We start from the raw sequence: 15,679 nt of genomic DNA, 5'->3' as shown, positions 1-15,679 counted from the left end.
GTAGCCCAGTGGCAAAAGACTGACACTTGAGATCGTAGGTCGCAGGTTCGTTCTTATATATATTTCACACTTTGTGCGTTACTTAATTATAAAGGATTGCCACTGCTCACAAACAAGTTTCCAGAGAATGGGCAGCAGCGTCCTGTGCGTAACATAGCACCACACTGCGATCGTCAACCCGCCTGCCTTGCGTTGCGATTATGTTATATCCCCCAATAGATATTGCTATACATGTAAAGCCTTTAAACTTATGTCCAACCAAGCTATGTATAAAAATAACACGTATATGTTCATTTTTCTATATTTACTACTTCAAATAATTCACAGTAATCACGTGCAAGACCTAAAAACAATAGCAAGAGCATAAATTATAAAGAAACTAGAATAAAATTAAGCTTCATATTGGTAACATCTTTAAACTTATAATAAAAGCTATGAAAGTTCCAAACGCTTTCTAATCTGAAAAGGGTCTGAGTCGAAGCAAAATGCTTTTTTATGTAGTTACTTTCACAAACTTTCTAAATAGATAAAACGTCTTATAACTAATAAATTTACACCGTAGTAGGACTTTGTTAGAAAGTTTTTAGATTTTGTTAGATATTTACTGTAAAAACGTCTTAAGTTACGTACTAGAAGTAAGCTAATATTGATAGAATCTAGAGAAAGATATACAGATATACGTACGATTCCTCCATATTCGGTAAAATCGAATCTTCAAAACTGTAAGTGCAGTTATTTGTAAATCTTTCTTTTTCAATAAATGTTAAATATCCTCTTGCTTGTGCCAATTGAGAATGTGCAGCAACCCACCAGGCTGATCCCAAGCCAATTATTCCACCAATTAATGCACTCTGAAGAAGAATAGAAAAATATTTATTTCTTGGCGCTGAAACAAGCGCAGAAATGATGTTCGCCGGGGCCTTAAGGTTCTGGAGCAGAGATCTCGGATCGGCAAGCGCAGCTTACGTCCGCCTACAAAGTGGACAAAGGTCGTCTAAAGACGCTCGATGCAGGCAGCTTCTAACCGGTTAAATTTGCGGCTTTTTGCATTATGCGGCACGCCGCACAGCTGTACAGTAAAAAGCTCATGTTGAGCAGCTTCTGCACTATATACCAGGCAGAGCTGCTGGCATTAGTGGGAGCGACAGGGTACGCGGCCGGCGGTTCGGTGCAATTATGCGTCATACTGAGCGACTCGCGGCCCGCCCTCCAAACAGTCGAAGAATTTCATGAAAGCGAGAGAAAATGGGAAGGGTGTAAGTCATTACTGAGTAAAAGCGCACGCGGGGACAGATGGGTATGAGAGGACAGATCAACTGACCAAGACGCGGTTCTGAAGTGCAAAAGAAGACCGGACTACGAGGAATGCCCCATGTCATTCGTTAAGCGACAGCTTAGGCTGAGAACGCTAGACGAATGGAATAGGAGGTATATGAAAAGTACGACGGCATCGACAACGCGGAAATTCTTCCCGGACGCTGTTTTTGCCTATCGCGTGCTCCGCATTATCGTGGTGGACATGGTTTTGGTCCAACTCTACATCGAAAAAGAAGTAAAATGGAGTGAAAGGATAAAGCAGATGAAATGAAGAAAGTAAGAAAAATAATGAAAGATCTTAAGACGCATGGTAAATATATAAAATAATGTATGTGAAAATATTAATTGAAAGAAAAATAAAAGTCCCTATCCCAAACTAGTTAGGGGTACAAGAGACCACCAATAGCAGGCGCCACTAAAAAAAAAGGGTCAAATTGTAAATCTAGGGGGGTGACTTATGTCTAACAATAGACGTCCTATACCTGTCTGCAAGCTTTCAAGATAATAGAACTGGATACTGGTTACTTAGACGTAATAACTCTTCATGCATTTAAGAACAAAACTAGCCAGCCTTAAGGAATTAGCTAACCTAACCTTTTGCACTGGAGAGGTGACCAAAGATGAAATAGAATTAGATAATAATCATGTATACATGGCAATACTTACAGTTGCATCAATGAACGGTATGAATATACCCATAAGAAATATTCCAGCAAGCGGTCCCATAGACGCCGATGACAGACTCATAGTTAGCTGCAGTACTGAACCTAGTTTTTCAACCACAAATACTAAAGCTGAAAAATTACCCTTGAGTTGTATTAACAAAAACAAATTCTATATTAAAGATATTTATTATATGAAACCTACGATAATGTATGTTGTGATTTCAACATGAATTTAATTATTTTTTGAATACGCACGGAGCATATTATTCATATGATAATTAAACTTATACACAATGCAATGTGACGGTGTTAATTAAAAACGTATGATAACGTAATATATTCGCCTGTACATTCGAATTGTAATTTCACTGTGCTATATTTGCTGTATAATGATAATAGAGCGCTTTTTCAACCGCACTTTTGTAAGCAAGTGAAAGAGACAGATAATAGTAGTTAGTAACAATTATAAAAAAATTTAAAGATATTTTTACACCTGACTAATTTTTTAATTGATTTGGCAAATAGTATTAAATAGGACATTACAGAGGAGTAATTCCTACGTTTAATTTATTCCAAAATTCATGAATTCCATCGTTATAATAATTCTTATATCTTAAAAGTTTTATTACATTTTGCAACGTACTCCTTTACTTGAGCTCAAAATAATTCTATTTAATTGAGTGCAGTATGTTTCTTTTAAATACTCCGATTCAAATTTTATTGACTAAATATAAAATTACGTTCAAGGATGCAACCTCGTTTCTCGAAGAGAATGTTTTAATATAATAATAAATTTCCTCAAAGTGCTTTTACTAAATGTGTCGGTCGAACCAAATATATTAACAGTAAAGTTTTCTTTTTAAGCGATGAAAGGACACATGTTTTTCTCGGCACTTACAGACTATGTGTGTGCATTTTATGTTGTGAACTATGTCCTGAATATACCTTACATATCTTCACTTATAAATTCCTCATGCATGAAAAAATATACAATATTGCACATTTACCAAACCGAAACCTATTTCATAAATTATTTTATTATTATTTTCGTGTGCAATTATAAATTTAACCAAAAGTCGATACGCATAACTTACCTACACTTATTAAACCCAAAAGAACTACTACCGTTCTAACTAGTATTTGTGTTTCCTTTTCGGATAAGGGTCTAAAGAATGGTTTCCAAAAATCTTCTAAAACAATGGCTGCCATCGAATTAAGTCCAGTGGAAAGAGAGCTTGAAAATAAAATGAATTTTGGCATATTAATTCAATAGCCGAATGAATAATAAAAATTTAACGTAATCTTTTAATACAGACATCATTCGTTTTATAATTTACCTGAGAGCGGCACTAAATACCCCAGCTATAAACAGACCTACTAATCCATCCCAATCTTTAAATACATCCATAACCAACAATGGCAAAAGTTGATCCTTTGCCAAAACTAATTTTGAATTCACTGGATCACAATCATGGTATCTGGCAAATGCTAATAAACCACTATATCCACATATAAATACAAACATTATCACTCCACATAGAAATCCCCATACGGCTCTGAAAAGGCACATAACATAACTTTAAGACATGGGACTCGAGTATACTATAAAAGTATTAATTTTTATGTATTGGTCGATTAAATAGTATAGTCACAAAATAATTAAAATGTTTATTATTAATTCATAACGGAATCAAAGAAAAAAAGTCAACTTGATACAGTTTAATATGATTAAGTAGTTTAAAAGACAACTATTGGGAAAGCACTGAGGAAGCTTACCTTTTAGAAGATTTTAAATCACGCAACGCAAGGAATCTTTGCATCATAGATTGATTAACAGCAATTAACCCTACCCAATAAAAAGTGGAACCAATTGATACGGATAATATAGAATGCCTTTCAGTGAAATCCAAAACGAAACTGAAATAACAAAAATTTTACAACTGATACAAAAATAATTAGGTTTTAGTATTTAATTGTATCCAAAACATCCGCAAACACTGCAAGGACACCGATGGAGCTCGAAGAATTGCTCGTCTCAAGTGACCTTGGGTCAGGCACCTCGCTCGTGCAAACTACGGCCGTTGGGGTCCAAAAGTTCTAATGATGATGATGTTTTAAGCGATTAATTATAAGCAACATATACGTATTTTGCAGCTTCTATTTTAAGTAGCCGTATATTTAGAAAAAAAAATAGTATTTTAAAATTGACAAAATTCAAATGAAGGATCTTCTTCAGACTTACGCCGGAAATTCTATTCTATCGCTGTTCCAGTTCTTAAAGAGTACGTGATCGATGCCTCCAGCACTGATAGTTCCTTTTAGGATAACTAAAATCATGGCTCCGACCATAACTATAGTTTGTATTACATCTGTCCATACCACAGCGCGTAAACCTCCCTGCAAATAACGTATTGGTTTAAAGTATAGAAAGTCATATTAAGAAAATATTAATTATAATACTACTTTATATTTACCAAAGATGTATAGAATATACAAACTAAACAAACTATTGGTGTGACAATATGAACGTTTACGCCGGTCACTAAAACACAAAGTAAAAATTAGTAAATTAAATAATCGGTTTATGAAACAAGATCCTAAAGTATTATTTATACAAACCTTGATTAAAAGCTAATGCTGGTACATAAATAACAATAGGAAGCCAGGCCATCTGTACAAAAATACGAAAATAAATTCATGACTTCAATCTTCAGGTTGAGAAAATACGAGCAATCTTTATTTTCATAATTCATTCAAAATTAATATAGAATAATACACATCAGTACAAGCTACTATTGGTGATAAACTTAAATAATATATAATAATATATTTACCAAATATACGCTAAAAATAACTGATCCGAACACTCTCGCTCGTTTATCATATCGTAATTCTAAATACTGAAAATAAAAAAATTGTTGTACAACAATAAACGAACTTATCAAGTATTTATCATCTAAAAACAATGTATACTGTAATACCTCATAAGCTGAAGTTACTTGAAGTTCGTGAAAAATCGGTATAAAAGTTTGCGATATTACTATAGACATCATAATAGCGCCAATAAAAGAAAACAAATACGAAGTACCATAGACGTAAATTTCGGTTGGTGTTCCCAAAAGCGATATACCTGAAATGAAACTAAAACAAATATTAAGTATCAAACAAAATACATAAATATAAGCTATTAAAGATTCTACGTAAGGATTCAATAATTTTTTTTTTTCATTTATACTTTATCTTTGTTAACTGCTTTGTAATGTTTAATTTCTTCCATATTTTATAAGTTTTCTTCAAAGATAGTAGTTGTTGATATAGTTTTAAGTCGCAGTATATATTATAGCATACCTAGCTACCAGTGAAAAGCAAACAGGAACCAACTTCATATTTCTTCCTCCCATAAGGTAATCTTGAGTGGTGTTTTGTTTTTTTATAAAACCGAAATAAACACCAATTGCGCCACATATTGACAATATAGCAACAAACACGGTGTAATCTAACCACGAAAACTGATCTTGAAAATTTAACCTGACTGTCGAAACTTTAGATTTTACTACTGATGACATTATTTAAACTAAAACTTTAAAGTGTGAATACGGATAAACAAACATCCGCTTCCCAAAACCCTCGAGACATGAGTAAGGCGCATACACTGACGCTCTACTCGCCACAGCAATTTTTCAATTAGCATGCGTGATTTTCCTACGCAAATACAGCGTGGCTATTTCTGACCCACAGTTTATTGATAACATCCTTTTTGTGCTTTAAATAGACCTTTACACAATTTTCGTCTGGGTTTACTTTACATTCTTTTTGTAAAAGGGTTTAAGAATATATAATGGAAAAGTGTTGCAAAACGAGAACGGTATTCACTTGATAGTAAGTGACATGCAGTACAAAATTTTACTAAGCACATCTTTAATGTTTTTTCCCGTGAGTTTTGATTTCATTCTCTCTAGTAATCATAAAGGATCATAGTGAATTTTAAAACGAAAGTAAACTGTTTCAGTATAAAAAGAATTTCACCAATCCGGTAATAAAGTAGTATGTCGCGGTCCAGAGGCTCCTGAGGAATTATCAACCAAAAATATTAAACCTGATTAAATCGAAGTAAACTGAAGTTTAAAATTCAATTCACTCCACGGTCGTGACTACACTACTATTCGAAATTTAAGTTTTTCAAAGTGAATAACATCTTATCGGCTAAATCGACATCGGACACACAAATTTATTTTTTTACGCAGTCGAAAAAACGGACCGGACTTCCCCGAGTCCGCTACTCTGAAATTAAGGTAACCAAGATATTCAGAGTTCATAACTATAAGGTACAAGCCCTTCTTAACGCTTCGACCATAGAGGATAATTTTCACTCACTGCCACACAGCCGCCGCATCCACAGTGAAACACTGTTTATTCGCGAAGAGTGAGAACAGCAATAATGATACCGATATTCCTCTGCGTTTTGCCTTTATTACGGAAGCAGACACAGACGCCACAACTTCTTCTCCATAACCCACCTGCTTGCCTCTAAAGTAGGCTTTAGGCCACACGAATTAGCCATCCTGTCCGGCCATGTACTTACCTCTTAGCTTCACAATGGCAAATTAGGCAACGAGTACTAAGCTCCCCTCCCCCCCCCCCTCCCTCACAAAAACACGGAGACCAGTTCGAAGAGGATGTCAAATGTTCATCTTACCCAAAACTAAATTGCAATTAGTCAACGAGACTGAAAAGATTTAAAAACGGAACGTAAACACTCAATATTATATTGAATATATATATATTATATTCTAATAATACATTTCAACATTGAATATTATTCGTATAATGTTTCTTCTGTTTTAAGTTAGATTCGAGTTGTGTGGCAATTATTTCAATCTTTCGCATCCCTTTTCTTTATTGGTTTCATATCGATTGAGATTGAATTGTTATCACTTCTTTGCTCCTGAAAGAGAAAAGTCTTTTATTTTTTTCCTTAAATTTTATTTTTAATGTATAGTTAATAACAGAGAATACAATCTCATAACGCAAGCAGTATTATAATTAATTATTGTAGTATTTCTCTACTTAAACAACGAAATAAATAAATATAAATTACCAATGAGGAAATAGATCTGTATTATATAGGTGTGAGGGGTATAAAATGTTGAAATGATTTAATTTAATAATTAGTAAAAATATAATTTTAATGTTAATAGTACGTGGACATACGAGGTGGACAGAAGACCTTACTGTGGTCGCTGGTAGGACGAAGGCCGCTTCCTACTGGTCCTATTGGAAATCAATAGGAGAGACCTATGTCCAGTCGTAGACGTCCTAGGGTTGAAATGATAATGATAATGAATATTTTAATTAGAGCAATTTCTTTATATGTGTAATTTAAAGCATCATGTATATTCAATAAGTAACCTGTATAATAAGTCAAATGTGTGACTAGTTATTATTGTACCAATTCATTAAAGTCGCAAACATTATTTTTAATATATAATGATAACAATAGTATATTAAGTATATATACATATTTTTACTACACATTTCCCTAGCTTTCTGGAAGAATGACAATAGGAATATGCGCTCTAAAATTACATTTCGTTTCAAAACCTTATATGGTGCAGCGAGATCGGATCAGAAATGTGGAGATCCGTGAAAGAACCAAGATCACCGATGTATCTTGAAAAATTGCTCATTTGAAGTAGCAGCGGACGGGGCACATCGCTCGTGCAACCGATGGCCACTAGTTGGACGGACGACACAGTTAAGGTCACGGTAAGTCGGCTTGAAGAGGCTTATGCCTTGCGGTGGACGACGATCGGTAAAAAATAAGAAAAGATATAGTGCTGCATTAATATGGGTTACAAATACTGCATTCTATCAGCAGAATGGCATGTTCTTACGGTAATTCTTAAAGAAATTAACCATAATACGACAAAGTAAAAAAATCATGTTAGAGTATAGTTTGTCATATCATGTTTAGTTCGTTTAGACTTTAATACGATTTTACCATTCACGCGAACTTTGTTTACAAAATAAAAGTTTAAAACGTTGCCATAATAATTGTTCTAAGACAACAGCCCCTCGTAAAAAATAACTGAAAACCTTACGAGGTAACTAAGTATTGCTATAACCTATAACACTTTGTAGAACACGCAAACTGTATTAGGATCAATTTAAATTACTACCTTACACTCCTTAAGAGTTGACTTTACAATAATTTCATTAATTATATTCCAATCTGTTTGAAATTTTCATATAACACACAAAAAAACACGTACAGAACCACGATTTGGTATAGTCAAATTAACACTTACCTTATTACCGTAAGCTCTAATAAAGGTTTCGTCGCCGGGATGCGGTGGATCCCGGTACAAGCTTCGTATTTGTGGCGCGAGGAGTTTCGGTGAAGGCAAAACATGTACCTTTCCCCGCATGCGGTTTATTTGCGACGCGATCAAACCCGCGCAAATGGCAACCACAGTACCGGCCAACGTGTACCACATATACGACACGTGTAGCATTGGGTTCACTTGCGCCCTGTAATAAAAAAAAACATTTCCAACAAGAATTTTTTTTTTTAATCAAAGAAACTTTCTTAATAGAATATCTCCCTAAAGAGACTGAAAATTTTAAATTTCCACTTATACCTACATCAATTTCACTAAAAATAAGTCAATATAATATAATATCACGAGCAGTGGTAGCCCAGCGGTTGAAGACTGAAATTTACGATCGTAAGTCCCGGCTTCGATTCTCGGCATAAAATCTTGTATAGTTTACACTTTGTTTATTATTTACCTAAAATTGCCACTGCTTACAAACAAGTTCCCAGTTTATGGTCAGCAGTGTACCATAATCCCACATTGCGATCCTCAACCCGTCAATGCCAGGCGTGGCGATTATGATATATCCCCTCATAAATATAATTGGTGGAGACCTAAGCCTTGCAGTGAGCGTCTATGGGCTGTAACGACTAAATCATAACATAAGCGGTTATACCATAAGTTAAAAAAAAATTAAAAGGAAATTGAATAAGTTGGAAAAGCAGGAGGAAAGTTCATTTTCCATAATGGCATAGGCCAGTTGTTATTAGAAAAAGTCGCAGGGAAGCACTATTCAATAAAAATAAAAAATTTGTCATAAAATATTTATTATTGTCATTATAGAAAAGTGCATAGTAAAAGTAAGTATATGGATTTTGTATTACATGAGCAAACTTAAATCTAATGAAAATCATTACAAGCGTAAAATTTGAATGGGTGGATCAAAAATACTACTCACATGATAGGTGGCTGTGTCATGGTCTCTGGAATAGTGAAGTTGTATTGACAGCCCTCGATTGAGAGGTGTTTGTGAGGATGGACAATGTGTCCACTCGCTATAGCAAGTTGAGCCGACAAACACCACCACGACATGGTTATAAGTCCGCACATTCCTCCTATTAAAGCTCCCTGTAACATCAATAAAATTAAGTAGGATATCCATAACGCTTATCTTAAAGACAAATAAAGCCAAAGGCAAATACTAAAGCTGCTCCTTTTGATAGACCCTCCCTTTAAGCCTCACGTTCTGCGATCATACATATTAGTGTCGACAAAAGTTGTTAATTGTAACTTTATTCGCCAATTAGAATAAATGAAAAACTGTTAAAGGAAACCTAACGAAGAGAAATACATTATTAGAATAAAGTACGCGAATCGCACAAATTCGATAAAAAAAATTATCTCTTCTATAAGAAATGCTGCTGTATTATAATAAAATATATGTAGATAGGCTTTTTACGATTCAATAGTATGTTAAGATTACATTCCCAACATCATTATAGTAACACAAATTGGAATATAAAATAAAAGTACATTGAAGAAAACACTACCTAAAATTTCATATTAGACTGACATTTATTAAAGCAGGTTGCTGAGATTGCGAATCTATATAGATGTAGAAAGATATTCGTAAAAACTTACTGTGGCATCTACCCAAGGCATTAAAATTCCCATTGTGAACACACCAAGTTGGGGTCCCATCGTCATTGCTTCTAACGTCATGGTGAGTTGCAAGATTGTGCCCAATTTTTCAACAATAAAAACCAAACCTTGAATTAAGATGAAGTGATAACATAATATCTCACTTGATTTAATGGATAATATAGAATCGTGTTTGAAGTATTTGTCCTCAAATACGAATACGTAAAAGATCTAGTTTTGATTAATATGCTCTTATGTAATATAAGAAAGACTTTGCAGTTACTTATAAAAACAGCTACAATCTGACGTTTTATGACTTTATCCGCAATAATACAATAAAATTGAAAATCTATAGTTCATTAAAGATTCTAATAAGTTATAAACTAATTTTAAATTTGTTTCGTAACCGAATTATAATTCTTACGAGGCTCACATGTTGTAATTTACTATGACAACTAAGCAACAGATTGTAATTTTCAGATTTTCGTCTTCTTCTTTTGAGCCATTGGACGCCCCCTTCCTGGCGTAGGCCTCCCCTAAAAGATCGCTACGATGACCGATCTTGTGCTGCCCGCATTCAGCGACTTACCGCGATCTTAACCATGTCGTCGGTCCACCTAGTGGGGGGTTACCCCTACCCCCCACTACTAGCTCGTCGTCGCCACTCGAGAAGCTTTCAGCCGCAGAAGCCATTTTTCAGAACATTCGGATATCAATGAATTAGGCGTAATCGCTAAAATAACTAATTCAAATAGTTCTTTAAAAGTATCTTTTTTGAGACGTGTCTAAACATAAATGTATTATATCAGCGTGAACGTTAATGTTAACAATAAAGGAAATTGTATGGTAATCGACAAGTTATTCAATTTTGAATTCGAAGTAGCTTCTACCAATCAGCATCCAATATAGAAAGGTGCCACTGATAGCCTAAGTGTTGAATTACGGCCCGTGCACACTGACTGAGATTTAGGCGATGTTTTATCAGAGGATAACTATAACTTAAAATTATAAATGTAATTATATCAGCTGTTCTAATTTAAAAAAGCGACCTCTTATAATTAACTAATAATTTTTGAAACCAATTGTAAAGACCTTAAAAAAATAAGTATTAAAAAAATCTTACCAAGACATATGCAACCTAAGAGTATTACAACTCCCTTTAATAACCAATTTGTTTGTCTTTCAGAGAGTTGCGTCTTAAAGAATGGTTTATAAAAATCTTCCAACACCACTGCCGACATAGAATTCAGGCTAGTCGATAATGAGCTAATATCCGTTAACATAAAGATTACAATTATTTTAGGGATTATGTTAAACATAACATTGTTGTTTGTAAACTTTTTGTAGTATGTACCTCAATGCAGCGCTAAATATTCCGGCCACAAAAACACCGGGCAGTCCCGGAATTTCACCAAGTACATCCATTACTAACAAAGGAAGGAGTTGATCCTTTGCTTTCGCTAACTAAAAATACAGAGATCTGTTAATCGGTAAAAACATAGAAGAATTTTATTTCTCTATATCAAATATTACCTTCGTCTGTAAAGGGTCACAATCATGAAAGCGAGCGTAAATGAGAAGCCCGCAGTAAAGGCAAAAGCAGTAGAGAACAGATATTCCAATACAAAACAGAAAAACAGACCTGGAATATAAAACTTAATTATAACTCATAATCGCATATATTTGTTAGATAATTAAAGTAAATTTCGGTACAAAAATAAAGGTTTATCTTATGAAGGATTAATGAATTTATAATGTGATAGTAAGTTTAATCATTAAACAACACCAAGATGCCCATAATTTTGGAGAAAAATAAATATATTTAAGAACAACTTTTCAAAATGAGTCAACGAAAGATCAATCAATGCACATGTTCGTTTAGGGACAGGAATTTTATATTCTCAATAGTTTTTGTCCTAGACCAACTTTCGAAATTTAGCTGGTATCATTTGAGCCATTTTCGCAGCAATTTTTCTATATTCGCAAAACAAAAATTAATAATTTAAAAAAAAAATTAATAAGAAGTGATTGGTTTATTAATTGTGCTGTGACTGGGTGTCTAAAAGTGAAGTTGACAATTAAAAAACAGGAATCCATAAAAAAAAAATTAAAATGTTATCTGCCTACATTGACAGGTGAAGGCAAGCCAACATTTTAGCTCTTCAGTATCAACAAGAGCAAATAATTTTCGAGAAGCCCTGCTTACGAATTGTGAACTCCTATTTTTCCCAGCGTAGGCGCCCGTCAAGTTTCTGTGGAGCCCTGGGGTCCATAATATAGTAACTAAAGGTTTAGGTAAATACATACAGTAAAATGCGATTCTATTTCTACGAATAAATCTTTACTTAGAGTATAAAACATATTATTAAATAACTCACCATTTAGCACCTCGAAGTGTAGGTAGTGCTAAATACCGTTGAACCATCGTTTGGTTTACAGAGTTTGCCTGTAACCAATAAACGAAACCTCCAATCACAAGGCTCCATATCGTATGTCTAGCTGTAGGTACAGGGTCCCAGCTGCAAATAGAAATATATACATGTTTTTACAATTTTTTTTAAATCAAATAATTCTAATTGTATACAGTTTTTGACCAATCAAGTTTGAAAATTAATAAACCATAATACCAGGCCACTCGAAAGTTTTGCGGGAAAAGTTTTTATTTCTGTGTGTGCGATTTTACTTGTTTGAAAATTAAATTTTCATATGAAATTATCGTGTATCATAGAAAAATGTAAAATCTGATAAATTATTAATTCCACTTCAATTATGAATGAAGGCGATAGCTTAAATTTGATGCACGAAGGAAAGGCGGTTATCCTTTTACTGCTACCGAAAAAAAAACATAGTATATTGAAAAACCTGATTTTACAAAATCGACTTACAAGGTTATTCAGCACTATCTGCAGATTAGAATGAAGATTTCTTTATATAATACACAACCGCCTTTGGTACGAAAAATTATTATGCGCTAGGCTAGCGCCACTGTCAAGGTGAAGGTGTTCCGATCAGTAAAACTTTTGGAGCATCTGCCTTATGATCCTGATTGGACACTAACATTAGGAACCAGCCAAGGAAGAAACAGTTTTTATCGCCAGAAGAAGCTCACTGCGATTGTAAAGACCGTTAAGAAAGAGTCTGTTGCTTGTCGTGACAAAAATACTAAAGTGCTAAAATTGATTCAGACGCTTGAAACTTTGTATAAAAGCCGATGAAGTTTTTTTCTTTTAATTATATGATGTAGAATTTTTTTCTCAAAACTTTCTTAGTGCCGTGTACGTAAAGAATAGGGAATTTCTATTAATAAATAAAAAGGATTTTTAAATTTTTACTTAGGATACTCGATCCGGTGACTATCTAAATTGCGCTGTATCACGACACCCACGCCACCTACATCTAAAGTGCCCTTAATCGCAACCAAGGCCATGGCGCCAAACATCACAGTTATTTGGATCACATCGGTCCAAACTACGGCTTGCAGACCACCCTGTAAATTAAACATTGTTTCATGTACCTCGTATATTTTAAACATATCACATCAATGCGTGAATATACTTACAGCGCTTGTATAAAAAATGCAAACCAAACAAACTATTGGCGTTATGACGTGAACGTCAACGCCAGTCACTGAAAAAAAATTAAATCATTGGAAAACTAATTGCATAAAAATATTAAAATTTAATCGTTATAATCATTACAAAAGTCTTTTATCATATATTTTGTTTTCATTTGGAAATACCCAAAATTTTTAATCTATAAAGTTGATTCATTGTTTCACTATATTATAATAAAATCTTATGATTCTTATCTATTTTCCAGAAGCAACAGAGAACTTATCGACATTAACTTGTAGATTACCTTTGTTGCCACTTAATACAATATATAAAAATAATGTATACATCTCTGTTATGTACCTTATATACCTATGTACTTATATTCATATTAAATCCATAGCCAACTAACAAACAGTAAAATTACTTTATTAACACAAAAATGTTACCATGCCTTTACACATCTTAACTGTTTTGCGAGCAGATAAATCCTAAATCAATAAGCAAACTTAAGATTATGCTTTTATTTCGTATTTTTTTTAGCGTTTATTATGACTGGTGTATATTTTCTTTGATAAATAGTTGTAAATGTTTTTGCGATATAAACATAACGCAATAAATTCACTTTTATTTTATTTATAAAACAATAAAACTTTATTTAATTTAAATTAACAATCATAAGACCTAACCTTGGTTAAAGGCTAAAGCAGGAACATAAATAACAATCGGTAACCAGCCTATCTGAAATTTTAAACAGTTTAATTATTTTCTGTAATATTTATTTAACTGTTAACCTAATTATAGATCACTCACCAATGTAAAAGCAAAAAGTATTGAACCAAATAATCGTACTCTATTGTCAAACCTCAACGATAAGTACTGAAACAGTAAATTTTTTAGGTTATTTTAACGTTTTTTAGGATTCAGTATTAGTCGTTTTTATTTTCGTAAATCACCTCGTAATTAGATGTAAGTTTCAATTCGTGAAAAACGGGTAAGTAAACTTGCGTCATTACGATTGACATAAGAAATATTCCGCCCATTATAAAACCATACTGAGTTCCATACATGTAAACTTCTGTAGGAGAACCAAGGAGTGTTATACCTGAAACAAAGCTACAGAAAAAATTTAATTTAAATAATTACTAACTTGTTTCTTTTTGTAACATGGAATTCTTTAACATGGATTTCAGTAATATATTTAATTCTAAAAATAATTTTCGAAACGCAATTATAAACATGATGTCAAATCAACTATTAAAACAATTCAATTAATAGTAAAAGACTTGAATGAGTTGAGACCTTCATTGTTACTTGAATAGGAATTGATCTAATAATCCAACAGATAACGTTTAAAGATAGTAAAAAAATACAAGTGTTAAAACAAAGGAAAAAATATGATAAAGGGATTATAATTAAATTGAATGAATGGTATGATTGCTGAAACTTGATCTACAAAATGATAACATAAATATTATATATTACGTAATAACATGTAAAGAGGATAAGTAAATTATCTTTGATCATATCAACCCTAAGAAGCTTTTCATAATTAATATTTAGAATATCCCCTTATCAATCTTATATTACTAATTTCTTAAGAAAAAACTTTTCTGTGGTTTTACTGAAATTAAATGTTATATAAATAGGTTTTTATTGCCAATCTAAATTTATTCTTGCAAATCAAAAATACATCTTTTAGTTGCTTGAGTTGCAAGTGCACTCTGTTAAGCTTATAGAATCAAAAAAAATCAGCAACACGTTTTTAGTTTTGTTCACATAAATATACATATAGGTATATACTCACCTTGCCACAAGGGACATCGCAACAGGAATAACCTTCATATTTCTCCCGCCTAACAAGTAATCATTTTGTGTAGTCTGTTTTTTCATAAAGCCCCAGTAAATGCCAACGAAAGCACTGATAGCCAACATAAACACAAATACCACGTAGTCAACCCAGGAGAATTTCTGCATTTGATAAGCCATTTCATTCACACCTCCCGGCGTTTTCTCCATTTTTCGAATTTAAAGTATACTACTACATATAAAATAGATAGGTGCCGACATTCAAACTACACGTTAACCCTCCGAGACGTAAAACTCAATCTGTTACAATGAAACAATTACGATAACTCGCAATTTAAAGGAGGATGTTGCGAGATCCCCCTCAATAGGTTCAATGGTA

General features: G+C 33.3%; 1 protein-coding gene across 1 annotated transcript; it reads right to left on the bottom strand.

Annotated features, from left to right (window-relative positions):
* Positions 1–1,959: 1,959 nt before the first annotated feature.
* On the bottom strand, positions 1,960–15,510 carry LOC137926664 (sodium-coupled monocarboxylate transporter 1-like). The gene is made up of 25 exons (XM_068770335.1): positions 15,299–15,510; positions 14,448–14,607; positions 14,305–14,370; positions 14,181–14,232; positions 13,500–13,567; positions 13,273–13,427; positions 12,319–12,459; positions 11,474–11,582; positions 11,295–11,404; positions 11,064–11,206; positions 9,941–10,068; positions 9,258–9,427; positions 8,291–8,513; positions 6,868–6,927; positions 6,009–6,048; positions 5,331–5,538; positions 4,964–5,123; positions 4,817–4,882; positions 4,602–4,653; positions 4,457–4,524; positions 4,225–4,379; positions 3,759–3,899; positions 3,320–3,538; positions 3,077–3,216; positions 1,960–2,111 (listed from the first exon to the last, which is right to left on the bottom strand). The coding sequence occupies exons 1-25, from the start codon at positions 15,508–15,510 to the stop codon at positions 1,960–1,962; spliced, it is 3,198 nt and encodes a 1,065-aa protein (XP_068626436.1).
* Positions 15,511–15,679: the final 169 nt, after the last annotated feature.

This window comes from Battus philenor, unplaced genomic scaffold, assembly GCF_028537555.1.
Source record: "Battus philenor isolate CCGP_79_NKW_IND1 unplaced genomic scaffold, ilBatPhil1.0.hap1 SCAF_3, whole genome shotgun sequence".
Lineage (NCBI taxonomy): Eukaryota > Metazoa > Arthropoda > Insecta > Lepidoptera > Papilionidae > Battus > Battus philenor.
The sequence above is the reverse complement of the archived record's forward strand: the minus strand, read 5'-3'. Positions and strand labels throughout refer to the sequence as shown.